At 50.2% G+C, this 11,490-nt stretch overlaps 1 protein-coding gene across 1 annotated transcript in view; it reads right to left on the reverse strand.

Moving 5' to 3' along the window:
• Nucleotides 1–9,880, reverse strand: part of CD276 (CD276 molecule) — an 11,593-nt gene extending 1,713 nt beyond the window's left edge. Inside the window, exons 1-5 of the mRNA XM_006866507.1 lie at nt 9,759–9,880; nt 6,081–6,419; nt 5,588–5,884; nt 2,651–2,785; nt 1,239–1,280 (exon numbers count right to left, since the gene is read on the reverse strand). Coding sequence (XP_006866569.1) covers nt 1,239–1,280; nt 2,651–2,785; nt 5,588–5,884; nt 6,081–6,419; nt 9,759–9,837 — 892 coding nt within the window. The 5' untranslated portion in view covers nt 9,838–9,880. The remainder of the gene's footprint in view (nt 1–1,238; nt 1,281–2,650; nt 2,786–5,587; nt 5,885–6,080; nt 6,420–9,758) is intronic.
• Between the last annotated feature and the right edge of the window lie 1,610 nt (nt 9,881–11,490).

Here is an 11,490-nt window from a genome sequence, read left to right on the forward strand (position 1 = left end):
GGTTCAGAGATAGAGCTGGGACCACAAGGAGCAGAGCCTGAGCAAATCTCTCCACTGTCCTCTTCTCCCCGCCCCCTCCCTTCTTCTAACCACATCACCTCTGAGCATGAAAAAGGAGGCCTGTTCCCAGGGCTGTCTCCAGGGCTGCCATACCCTGGCACCAAAATTAATGGGCGTGATTTACAACAATCCCCAGATGTCCATCTTCTGCCACTCCTTCTGTGGGGGCGGGGAGGGAACCATTCCACATGGCTCAGTGGGACTCTGCTTCTCCCAGCCCTGAAGCCCCTGGAAGGGAAGGCCTAGTGGCCATGGCACGAGTGAGTTGGTGCCCACTCCAAGCTGATCTCCTGGTGTCTCTCCACCGCTTCATGTCCTTTACAAACCACCTCATTCTTAGGAGAGCTTTAAGCCAGTCTTCTGGTGTCTGACCATTTTACAGATGGGAAAATTGAAGGCCAAAGGAACCAAGCAGCTGCCCCGAGTTACCCAGTCTCTAACAAGAGTGGAAATGTCTTTACCTATTTGCCTAGTAACAGGGCTCCAATGTACAGCTCACTCACTGGATGCCCAACATAGAGTGGGCACTTCACAAACATTATAGCATTTCATTTAACCCATGTGACATATGAAGGTGGAGTCCTGGTGTGGCGCTGTGGGTTAATGCACCAGACTGCAAAGCCATTTGAACTGCAAGGTCAGTGGTTCAAGCTCACCAGCCACTCCTCTGAAACCCTATACAGGGTTGCTATGGGTCAGAACTGACTCTATGGCACTTAATATCAACAACCATAAACCTAGAAGGTAAAATCTATTATTATGCCCATTTTACAGATGAGGATACTGAGGCTCAGAGAGGCAATGTGATCTCCTAAGGCCATTCAGTTTGTATGAAGTGGAGTTGGAACTTAAACCCAGGATATCTGACTCCAAAGTCTATGCCCAGGGTTGCCCTGTCTTCTGAGCCCACCTCTAGAAAGCCACCAGACTCTGCAATGCAGGGTAACTAGGGGTGGAACTGGCCCCTGGTGTGAGGGGGGAAAGGTAGGCAGGAGACCAGAAGCACCACTTGGAAAGGAATTAGGGGCAGTCTATCGTAGCGAATACAAAAACTCTGTCTTGATAACATACTTCATTCGAATCATAAAGCAAACCTGGTCCCTCTGGATTTTGCTGTCCTCTCCCTGATTCCTGTGTGTTTCTCCAGCCCAGAAGGTCAGCTCTGAGCTCAGACTCACCTGTCTTGGATCCTTCTCCATCTCCATCCTGGTCCTCAGCTCCTAGGAGATTAGAAATCTGAGTGAACATCCTTTTTAGCCCCATTTCCATTGCTGCACTTCCCACTGGGAAGTGCAGGTTATGGGGCTGAGCAGGCTTGAACTATGCAGACCAAATGCTGGCCACAGAGTCAGAGCCAGAGACCAGCACAGAGCAGAGCCTTGTGACAGGATGAAAGGGCGCCCAGTCTGGAGTTCACCACCCATCTAGTCAAGAACCCTTACCCACCCCTCCACCAACTCATCAACCTATCCATCCATACACCGATCCAGCCAACCACCACCTGTAACATATACACCCATCCATGGAGCTAGCCTCCCATCCTTCCCTGGCCTACCCAGCTGCCCAGTAACCAACCTCTTCTCCATTCACAAGCACGCCTTCTTCCTAACAGGTGGTCCTCTTTCTGCCTCTGACGACCCATCTGCTCTCATGTGTCTGTTTCCCCATCTACCACCCACCAGTGCCCAGCAGCACCAGTTCACTCAGTCACCTACCAAGGCCACCTCACTATCTACCAATGTCAACCACCCATCTACCAATTGCCAAAGTCAAGTCATACTGATGTGTAGCCCAGCAAAGTCATCTGCTTCAGAGTCTACCCATAAAGACACACTTCCACACAGGGACCCAACTCACTGAGACGGTCACACTTCCACACGGGGACCCAAATCACTGAGACGATCACACTTCCACGCAGGGACCCAACTCACTGAGACAGTCACACTTACACACAGGGACCCAGCTCACTGAGACAGTCACACTTCCACGTGGCAACACAAATCACTGAGATGGTCACACTTCTACACAACAACACAACTCACCGAGACAGTCACAGTTGTGTTGCTCCATGTGTATGTTCTAAACCTGCTCTCGATGTCCAAACACACTAAGGTTCACTGATTTACACTCTCATTCGCAGACACATTCGTCCCCTTGGTGCACTTCAGCGAACACATCTACACACGCACAGCCGTGTTCATCCTGCTATATTTGCACACTGACAGGCTCACACTTGCGTGCCCTGCCTCAAGACAGCTTCAAAGTCACACACATCTGCAACCCAGCCCAATCTGAATATCTACACCCATTCTACCATTTCCAACACACTTACATCGGACCAGCCCAGGAAAAGGACATCACGCTTGGTAGAGGGTCAGTGAGAAAGAGAAAGTCCCTCAGTGAGCTGGACTGACACCGTGGCAGCCACAAAGAGCTCCAACATAACACGTGTCAGGAAGTCACAGGGCCAAGCAGTGTCTTGCTCTGTTGTACACCGGATGGCTATAAGTTGGCAATGACTCGATGACACCTAACAACAGCAGTCTGTTAATGTCACAGGCACACGCAGACACACCTTTGTCGCACTCACCTGCATTCTCCTCCTCACAGCTCTGTTTGATCTTCCTCCAGCACACAAAGGCCAGGGCCACCAGCAGTGCCACGAGACAGACGGAGAGCCCCACCGTCACCCACAGAGCCTCAGGGGGAAATACCATGGGCTGTCCTGGGAAGGGATGTGGGGAGAATGGGGAGGGACTATCATGCCTGTCCTTCATTGACCTGAGGCAGTCCCCAGCACTGTGAACACACTCACAGACATTCCCAGCACCATTTCCCACTCACCCAGATACCTTCAAAACCTAGACATGGCCAGGGCTGATGTGGACATGCTCCAACCTGGGAAGGCTGAAGGGTCTGCAGTTGAAGGATGCTCAAGAACATTCTATGGGTCCCCACTAATGTGACAGCAGAAGCAGAGGAGGGAGGATAGCAAGTGACCTGGGTGGCCAGCAGCCCATATAAGAAACCCCCAGAGTCCCAGGATGGGGTTCCTTCAGTGGGGAAGGGAGTAGGGCCGTATCAATTACCAAGGGACTTATTTCTATGTTCACCCCCAGGCTGGTGTCAGTGCCTAGAACAAAGGTCAGACTTGACCCCACTCAGCCAGCAAAGGCCAGAGTGGGCTCAGCCCATGTCGTCAGGTTCCAAACCGAGGACTCACTCTATGTAGAGACCATACAGAATAGTCAGCTGTGGGAAGACCAGGACACGTGCCTCAAAGTCTGAATCCCAGAATGTTTTACAAGGCACAAAGCTCCCCAAAGCAAAATGCAGGCCAAGGACTCCAAAGTAGGCCAGATCTGCCCTAACGAAAACAGGAGGCAGGCTGGTGGGGAGGACAGGAAATTAGGCCGAGAGGCCAGACTTGGATTCTGAACTTGGTTCATCTTCTCAGTGCCAGGTACCGGCGTCAGGGTTCACAGACACACACCCCCACCCCCACCACGGAGGGCTTAGGGGACCAGGAACCCTCAAAACTAGTATATGCTGTTGTAATGGTCTGGGGAGAAGGTCCTTATCATGTAACCAATTTTCAAAGATCCCCGTCCCCAAAGGTTTCAGAGCCATGGTGGTCATTCTGTGGTCTGGGGAAATCTTCACTCTGAACCTCGGTTCCCTCGTCTATAAAAAGCACTTGGCAACACAGACCTCAGTGAAAGTAATTGTCAGAATTCTAAAAGTCATATAAATGCAAACAGCAATGATTCTTTGCTTAAGGGTTTTATCAAAACGCTAGCTGCTCAAGCAACTTAGACTCTTCTCTTAGGTGAAATGCATTTGCGTTGCAATCCTCTTTATATACTTACGGAACGTCCTGCTCACAAGTTCACTGTGCAAACGATCACGAAGCCCACCTATCCTTCCAGGTTCCTCCCAACTCATACATGCCCCTAGTGGCTCTTTCAGGCCACTTCCTACTAGCCCTCTCCTTGCCTGCAAGCTTCTTGTGGTTCCGTCTTCACAGTCTAGCCTGGGTCCTTGATTGTTTCCTATGAACACAGCGTTTCACCACCAGACCATGTGGGCTGTCTAAAGGGCCAAGGAGACTTCCCAGAGCCTCAGAGATCAAGAACCCGGGGAGTCTCCAGGAAGGGGATGGCTTTAATCTTGGGGAGGTGGTTAGCAGAGAGAACACAGCCTGGCTAGAGAGAAAACACCCAGAATACAAGGAAAACTGAAATGAACTAGAAGACAAGAGTAGGAAGCATTGGCTCTGGGTTTGTGAGGGTTCATTCAAGGGGGAGAAACAAAAACAAGCCAATATCCTACAGAAACAGGGACCACAACAGACCTGGATGGAATGGGCATATGGGTAAAAGCCATGGGAAGAGAAAAGAGGAAAATCAGACAGACAGAACCCTGAGTGGCCAATGGGAGAGCTCGGCTGGTCCCGGGACAGGGACTAGGGACCAGGCTGAATGAGCAAGCCTGGGGAAGGTCAGACATTGATGGAGACTTCCTCCCTAGTCCTGACTGTGGACCTGAATCTGCACAGCCCCAGGCATAAAGGGGAGCCCCCTGAAATGTACACTTTTAAGGGAAGGGTTGAGGAAAGAGCCAAGTAGGTGACCTCCATCTAGTATTTGGAGTCAAGGAGCTGTAGGATAAGCACTGGACTGTTAACCCCAAGGTCAGCCCTTCCAATTTACCAGTACTACCCTATGTCGGAAACCCTGTACAGGGTCGCTATGAGTCGGAACCGACTCGACGGCACTTAACAACAACAACAACAACAACCCTATGTAGGGTTGCTATGATGGCATTTAACAAAAGAACAGTCCAGCACTTAGCCACAGGGGGGCAGCAGAGACAGCTGCAGCTATTATTCCAACTGCTGCTAGGATGGAACTCACTTTCCCGAAGAAGAGCTGATAAAGGCCCAGGTGAGGTGTCTGGGCGCTTGCAGAACTCAAGGCTTCAGCATCAAATAGTGCCCACCGATAGAACAATATCTTCCCATCCCCTGGAAAGACGACTGTGGCATGTCTCTCCATCACCATAGCCCCAGGCCGCCTCGAGGCTGCCTCAGAACTGGGCCCAGGCCTCCAAGGAGCTCTGGTAGCGTAGTGGTTACGAATCGGGCTGCGAACCTTAAGGTTAGCGGTTTGAAACTACCAGCCGCTCCGCGGGAGAAAGATGAGGCTTTCTACTCCCGTAAAGATTTACACCCTCGGAAACCCTGTACAGGGTCGCTATGGGTCGGAACCGACTCGACGGCACTTAACAACAACAACAACAACTCTCTCCTCTTTAGAAGAACCACAAGTATCACCAGAGGTGCTCTTAGGAAAGAAACAATTATACATTATTCGTATCACCTCATTAAAGTCCCTTAAGGACTTCTTGTTGGGAGAGCCTGAATCACCTGGAAGTGATTTTCTAAGTCTTTTTGACTGCCGAAGATCTGATCTTGGAAAATAAAAAAATGCACCCTTCCTTGCTCTCTCTCCATCACAAGGCTCACCTGTGATAGTGACGGAACCGTGGGCGTCTTGATGCAGCACGGGGTTGCGCACCAGGCAGCTGTAGGTGCCGTTGGCACCCAGTACCACCTTCAGCACGCTGCGTACGTCAAACAAGCCCTGCTCGTTGGCCATTTGCGATGTGGTCACATTGATGGTCAAGGGCGCACCCTGCCCGTCCTGCCAGAACACCTCGGCCTCGGGATAACCCCGATAGCTGGAGCATGTGATGATCACCGTGTCTCCAGGCCGCAGGTCCTTGTTGGGTTCCAGGGTCATACTGGGCTTCGAGTAGGGGGCTGAAAGGGGAAAGAAGGCAGGGGTCAGGGTTGGGCAAGGGGCAGGCGAGGCGCAGTGAAGGAAAGGGGTTCTTGGGCATGTGTGCAGGCCTCAGCACTGGGTTTTGGATCTGGGGTCAGTGGTGGGCAGTGGTCAGAGACTGTGGACATATGAAGGGTGTGTAAGAGCAAGCACTCCCTGCCTGCCCGCGCTCACCTGCCACCTGCAGGCTGACCGCGGCACTGCCAAAGTCCTGGATGCTCACGAAGCAGGTGAAACTGCCCTCATCTGCCACGCGCACGCGCTGGAGCCTCAGGGACGCGTTGCCCTTAGCCAGCTGGTCCGGGAAGAGTGCGGTGCGGTTGGCATAGGCACTGCCTTGGTCGCGGCCATCAGAGAAGCTGTGCACCAGCTGTTTGGTGTCTGTCAACTGCCAGATGAGGTTAAGCTCCGCCAGGCTAAAGTCGGGCTCGGGCGAGAAGGAGCAGCGCAGAGTGGCGTCTGTGCCCACCAGGGCCACTACGGGGTCTTCAGGGACCTGGACCTCTACGGAGCCTGGGGGCGGGAATGGAGGGGAGGGGAGGTGAGGAGGAGTGGAGACACTCCCCGGTCCTGCCCAGGTCTGTCTACTCCACCTTTTAGGCCTGAGACCCAAAAGTAAGTGTCTGCGGCTCGCATTTGATCATTCTTTCAAGGAGACCAGATGGGCAAAGAGCACCTACTATTTGCCTAAGAGATTTCGAAATGCAACAGAGAACAAGCCAAGGTTAAGCCTCTATAGCGTTTACACTTTAACGGGAGAAAGGGGCAAACTAGCACCCAAAATTCCATTACTGTAAGACTGGTGCATAAGATCAGTACTGGACTGCGAAGCACAAGGTCAGCGGTTCAAACCCATCAGCTGCTCCTTGGAAACGGTATACAGGGTCAGAACTAACTTGAAGCCACTTAACAACAAATACATGCTTAGGGGTAAGAAGGGAGAAAACAAATAGATTAGAGAATAGGGTTGCAGCTTTCTTTAAAATCCGGTGGATACAGTTGTCTATGTTTCTTGCAATTTCCCCACAAGTATGTATTATTTTTATAAATTGGGAAGAGGGGAAGTTCTAGAGAAGTAGATATCAAATTTTTGTTTCTGTATAACAGAAGGTTATAAGTACTCTAAAAAAAATTATTTATTGTGCTTTGTTTTCCTAAATATAAATGTCTTTATTGGGGAGAAAAGAAACAGACCTACTTTAAATACAGCTATCAGGAACACTCTTTCTAAAGACATGACGTTAAACAAGATTTAAAGAGGATGAAAAAGACACACAAAGAACCAGGAAAAGAGTTCCTGGCCGAGGGCACAGGCAGCCTTGCGGCACAGAGATGTCCAATGTGGCTAAACAGCAGGATGCAAGGGCCTGGTGAAACCAGGTAGGGAGTTTAGGTTTCATTCTGCATGCCCAGGGGGCTCAATCAGCCATAAGCTGGGGGGTGGTGGTGGTGGTGGTGGTTATGTGCCACCAAGTTGTTCAGACTCATATGAACCCTGTATAGAGTTTCCAAAGTGGTAAATTTTTACAGGAGCAGAAAGCCTCATCTTTCTCCCTCAGAGTGACTGGTAAATTCAAACGCTGACTTTGCGGTTAGCCGTCCAACTAGCAACCCACTACACTATATGTTGAATAACAACCCTTGAAACATATGTGACTTGTCTGTGGAGATCCCAGAGCTGGAATCCCCAGAGAAAAACCTCCTCCCACCCTGGCTAGGATCCCCTGCCCCAGCCCTGCACTCTGTCCTGTACACCTGCCCTACAGCCTCCCTGCCCAGTCACTTCGCCTCCAGCCCAGCTCTTTTTTTAGAGCCCTAGAAACTGGAAAGTTGGGCAGGTCTTAGGTAACAATCAGACAAAATGTGTGCTTTAGAAACCCACCAGGAAAGCTGGCACACTCAAGAAGTAAGAATGGCCAACAGTCTTGAAAAAAAAGGCCAGGTGACTACGGCACCTATGAAAGTTTTTTCCAGTTAGAAAACCAAAGCTTTTAACTTTATATTTAGGATTTTGATGGGGAATTGCACACAAGATCATAATCTTTGCAGTATATGAGGGTCTGCAGGGGGCACTGGCTCTCTTGCTGAAATTCCAGCTGCTTCAGGTTAGACAACTGGAGCAGGGTGTCCCCTTTCATTGGGACTCGGGGATAAAACCTGGAGTGGCACCAGTCATGTTCCCAGGGGATAGAGCGGGTGCTGACTGCATCAAGTAACATTGTTAGAGGGTGACACCAAAATCGCTACGCATTTTGTGCAGTTGGTGCTTGAGAAATGCTGGCAGGCCTGGGCAGACATGGAGCTGGGCCCGATGCTACTGCAGGAGGTGGCCATGGGGCTGGCTCTGCAGGCTTCAAAGCCCCTGCCCACCCACCCTCGACTGGGGCACATACAGCGCAGGACCACCTAAAGGTGGTAGTGCCAGGGGCCCGGCTGGACTTCGTAAGGTCTGGTATTCGAGGAGGTCCATGAAGGAGAGGGGAGGTGACATCATGAGTAACCACACTGGGTGACACCAACTCTAGCGACACCAGTCTGAGACAGCAGGGATAGAGACGTCCAGTACCGCATCACCCCTTTGTGGCCACAAGATGGCGCCAGACACTCAGCTTTGTCTTCCCCATGGATGAAGAACCCAGACTTTCCCTTAGAGCAAAGGTGTTGAGATTATTATGGGGAGGACTTTATTATTAAAGTAGCTAGGAGCCCTGCTGTGGTACTGTGGGTAATTTGCTGAGCTACAAGGTTGGTTTGAACCTCAAGGTTGGCAGTTTAAGCTCACCAGTCACTCCTTGGAAACCCTATACAGGGTCGCTATGAGTTGGAACTTTCCACTCGGCGGCACTTAACAACAACAATATAATTGAGTACTTCGTATGGGCCAAGCACTGTGAGGGATGACCTACATCACTTATTTACCATGGTTATTCTAACGGAGTCCTTGTCTAGTGCTGCAGGATAATGCACTGGAGGACCACAAGGTTGGTTTGAATCACAAGGTCAGTGGTTCAAACTCACCAGGCGCTCCTCAGAAACCCTATACAGGATCGCTATGAATCGGAACCAACTCCATGGTACTTAACATTAGCAACAACAGTCTGAGGATAGACCCTGCTTTCTGAGTCAGGCAATTAGCAAGTGATCCCAATGCCAGGTAGAAGGATATGCTAGGAAGACTGAAATAAGGTCTGGGGTAGGGATGCCTGGAGGATGAAGTTCTGTTTGATACAAGGTGGCCAGGAAAGCCTTGCTAATAAGCAGGTGGCATTTGTTCAGAGATGTGAACAAAGTAAGCGGCCAAGTCCTGCAGCTATCTGAGGACAGAAAGTTCCAGGACGAAGGAAGAGTAGGTGCAAAGGCCCTGAGGAGGGAGCATCATCACATTTAATGCTCACAATCCCACAGAGTGGGGCTGTATCACGGCTGTTGTTAGATGCTGTTAAGTCAGCTCCCACTTACGGTGAGGCCATGCACAGTAGAACAAAATGCTGCCTGGCCGCCTTCATGATCAGCTGGGATCCATGCAGTTTGGGGAAGATCTCTAGGTCTTTCCTCCTAGTCTGACACATGAGTGGTGTATAAGGAGCTCTGGTGTCCCATATGGAAAGTGTGAATTCTACCACTGAACTATCATGGCCTCACGTGATTACCATTTTATAATAGAGGAAGCTGAGGCCAAGAAAGGTCAAGTAGGTTCCCAGTGGATCCCAGAGACGGAAATGAGTGTGGACAGGGCATAGGCCCCAGCCCTGGTAGATAGACCCGGCTTGGTAGGATCCAGGGTGGGAGCGGAAGCCCTCCTCACTCCCCACCATGGTCACTGTTCCTCCCTTCCCCAGCCATTCCCCTCACCTGTGAGGCAGAACCACAGCATTCCCAGGGCCACAGCTACACACGCTCCCCTGCCAGGGCTGCCCAGCTGATGCCACATCTTCCCGTGAGGCAGCTGACAGATGGGATCTCGGTGGTGGAAAGCTGCCTAGGCCTGTGAGGAAGAGGAAGTGAGGCCTTTGTCTCAAAAGGTCCTCCCCAGGCCCTCTTACCTCATCTCCCCTGGAACCAGCTGGAGGAAGGCTGCAACTGCCCACTGGGAATCCTCCCTCTCTCCCTCCTTCAGGTCTCCCACACCCCACAAGGCTGCCTGCTGGGGGCGCTTTATGGGAGATGCTGGCAGGAGGCAGTTGAGTTCTTGGGGAGGCTGGGTCTCAGGAGGTAGAGAAGGCACAACTGGGATCCACCCTTTCAGCCTGATGCTGTTGGCATATAAATACAAGGAAGAGGAAGCAAGAAGGCAAATAAAGGCAAGGTTGGCAAGTTCAAGGCCTGCTTGGAGGAGGGGGGGTCATGCACAGGTCAATGGAGCTGGAACAACAGTGGGTAGGAGCCAGACTTAGAGACAGGCTAAAGAGTCTAAGCTTTATACTGAAGGCAGCTGGGAGCCACTTGAGCAGGGGAAATTATATGGTCAGATGCATCCTTGTAAAGATAACTGGCAACATCTTCGGGATAAATGAAAAGGTTTAACAGAACAGATGAGGCAGGCCTGGGAAAAGTACCAGCATCTGGGGACACGGAGCAAGAGACAGCTGGACAGAATGGGAGAAAATGTGGTGTTCATGATTTTGAGTCTCAGTGACCAAGTAGTGCCTTCCCTGAGTCAAAAAAAACATAAGAGTTCAGTGTTGTTGTTGTTATGTACCAACTCATAGCAACCCTATGTATGCACAATAGAACAAAACACTGCCCGGTCCTGGACCAACCTCACAATTGTTGCTATGCCTGAGCCCATCACTACAGGCACTGTGTCATTGTTGCGGGGGGGTCTTCTTCTTTTTTTCTGACCCTCCACCTTATCAAACATGATATCCTTCTCCAGTGACTGGTCCCTCCTGACACTATGTCTGACATATGAGAGATGAAGTCTAGCCACCCTGGCTTCCAAGGCGCACTCTGGCAGTGTACAGTGTGTGAAGTTAGCATATTTGTGTAGAAACATTGAAGGAAAAGTTCTCGGGACTCCAGCGAGAGAAGACATTTTTAGCTTAATACAAGACCAGTCAGAACAGGGATGTCCTTTGTCACCACTTCTAGCCAATACTGTACTGGAAGTCCTAGCCAAAGCAATAAGGCAAGAAAGGCAAATAAAAAGCATCCAAATTGGCAAAGAAAAAGTAAAACACTCTCTATTTGCAGATGATATGATCCTATACATAGATAATCCCAGAGACTCAATAACAACAACAAAAAACTACTGGACCCAACAAACAGATTCAGTGAAGTGACAGGGTTTAAGATCATCATATAAAAATCAGTCCAATGCCACTACGCTAACAAAGAGAACTCTGAAATGGAAATCAGGAAAACAACATCATTTACAATTGCCACCCAAAAGATGAAATACTTAGGAATAAATCTAGCCAGAGATACAAAAGATCTACACAAAGAAAACTACAAAACAGTACTCCAAGAAACCAAGAGGCCTACCTACATAAATGGAAGAATACACCCATGAATAGGAAGACTTAACCTAGTGAAAAGGTCTATACCACCTAAAGTAAGCTATCGATATAAAGCAATCCCAACT

Source organism: Chrysochloris asiatica, unplaced genomic scaffold (genome assembly GCF_000296735.1).
Source record: "Chrysochloris asiatica unplaced genomic scaffold, ChrAsi1.0 scaffold00092, whole genome shotgun sequence".
Classification (NCBI taxonomy): domain Eukaryota; kingdom Metazoa; phylum Chordata; class Mammalia; order Afrosoricida; family Chrysochloridae; genus Chrysochloris; species Chrysochloris asiatica.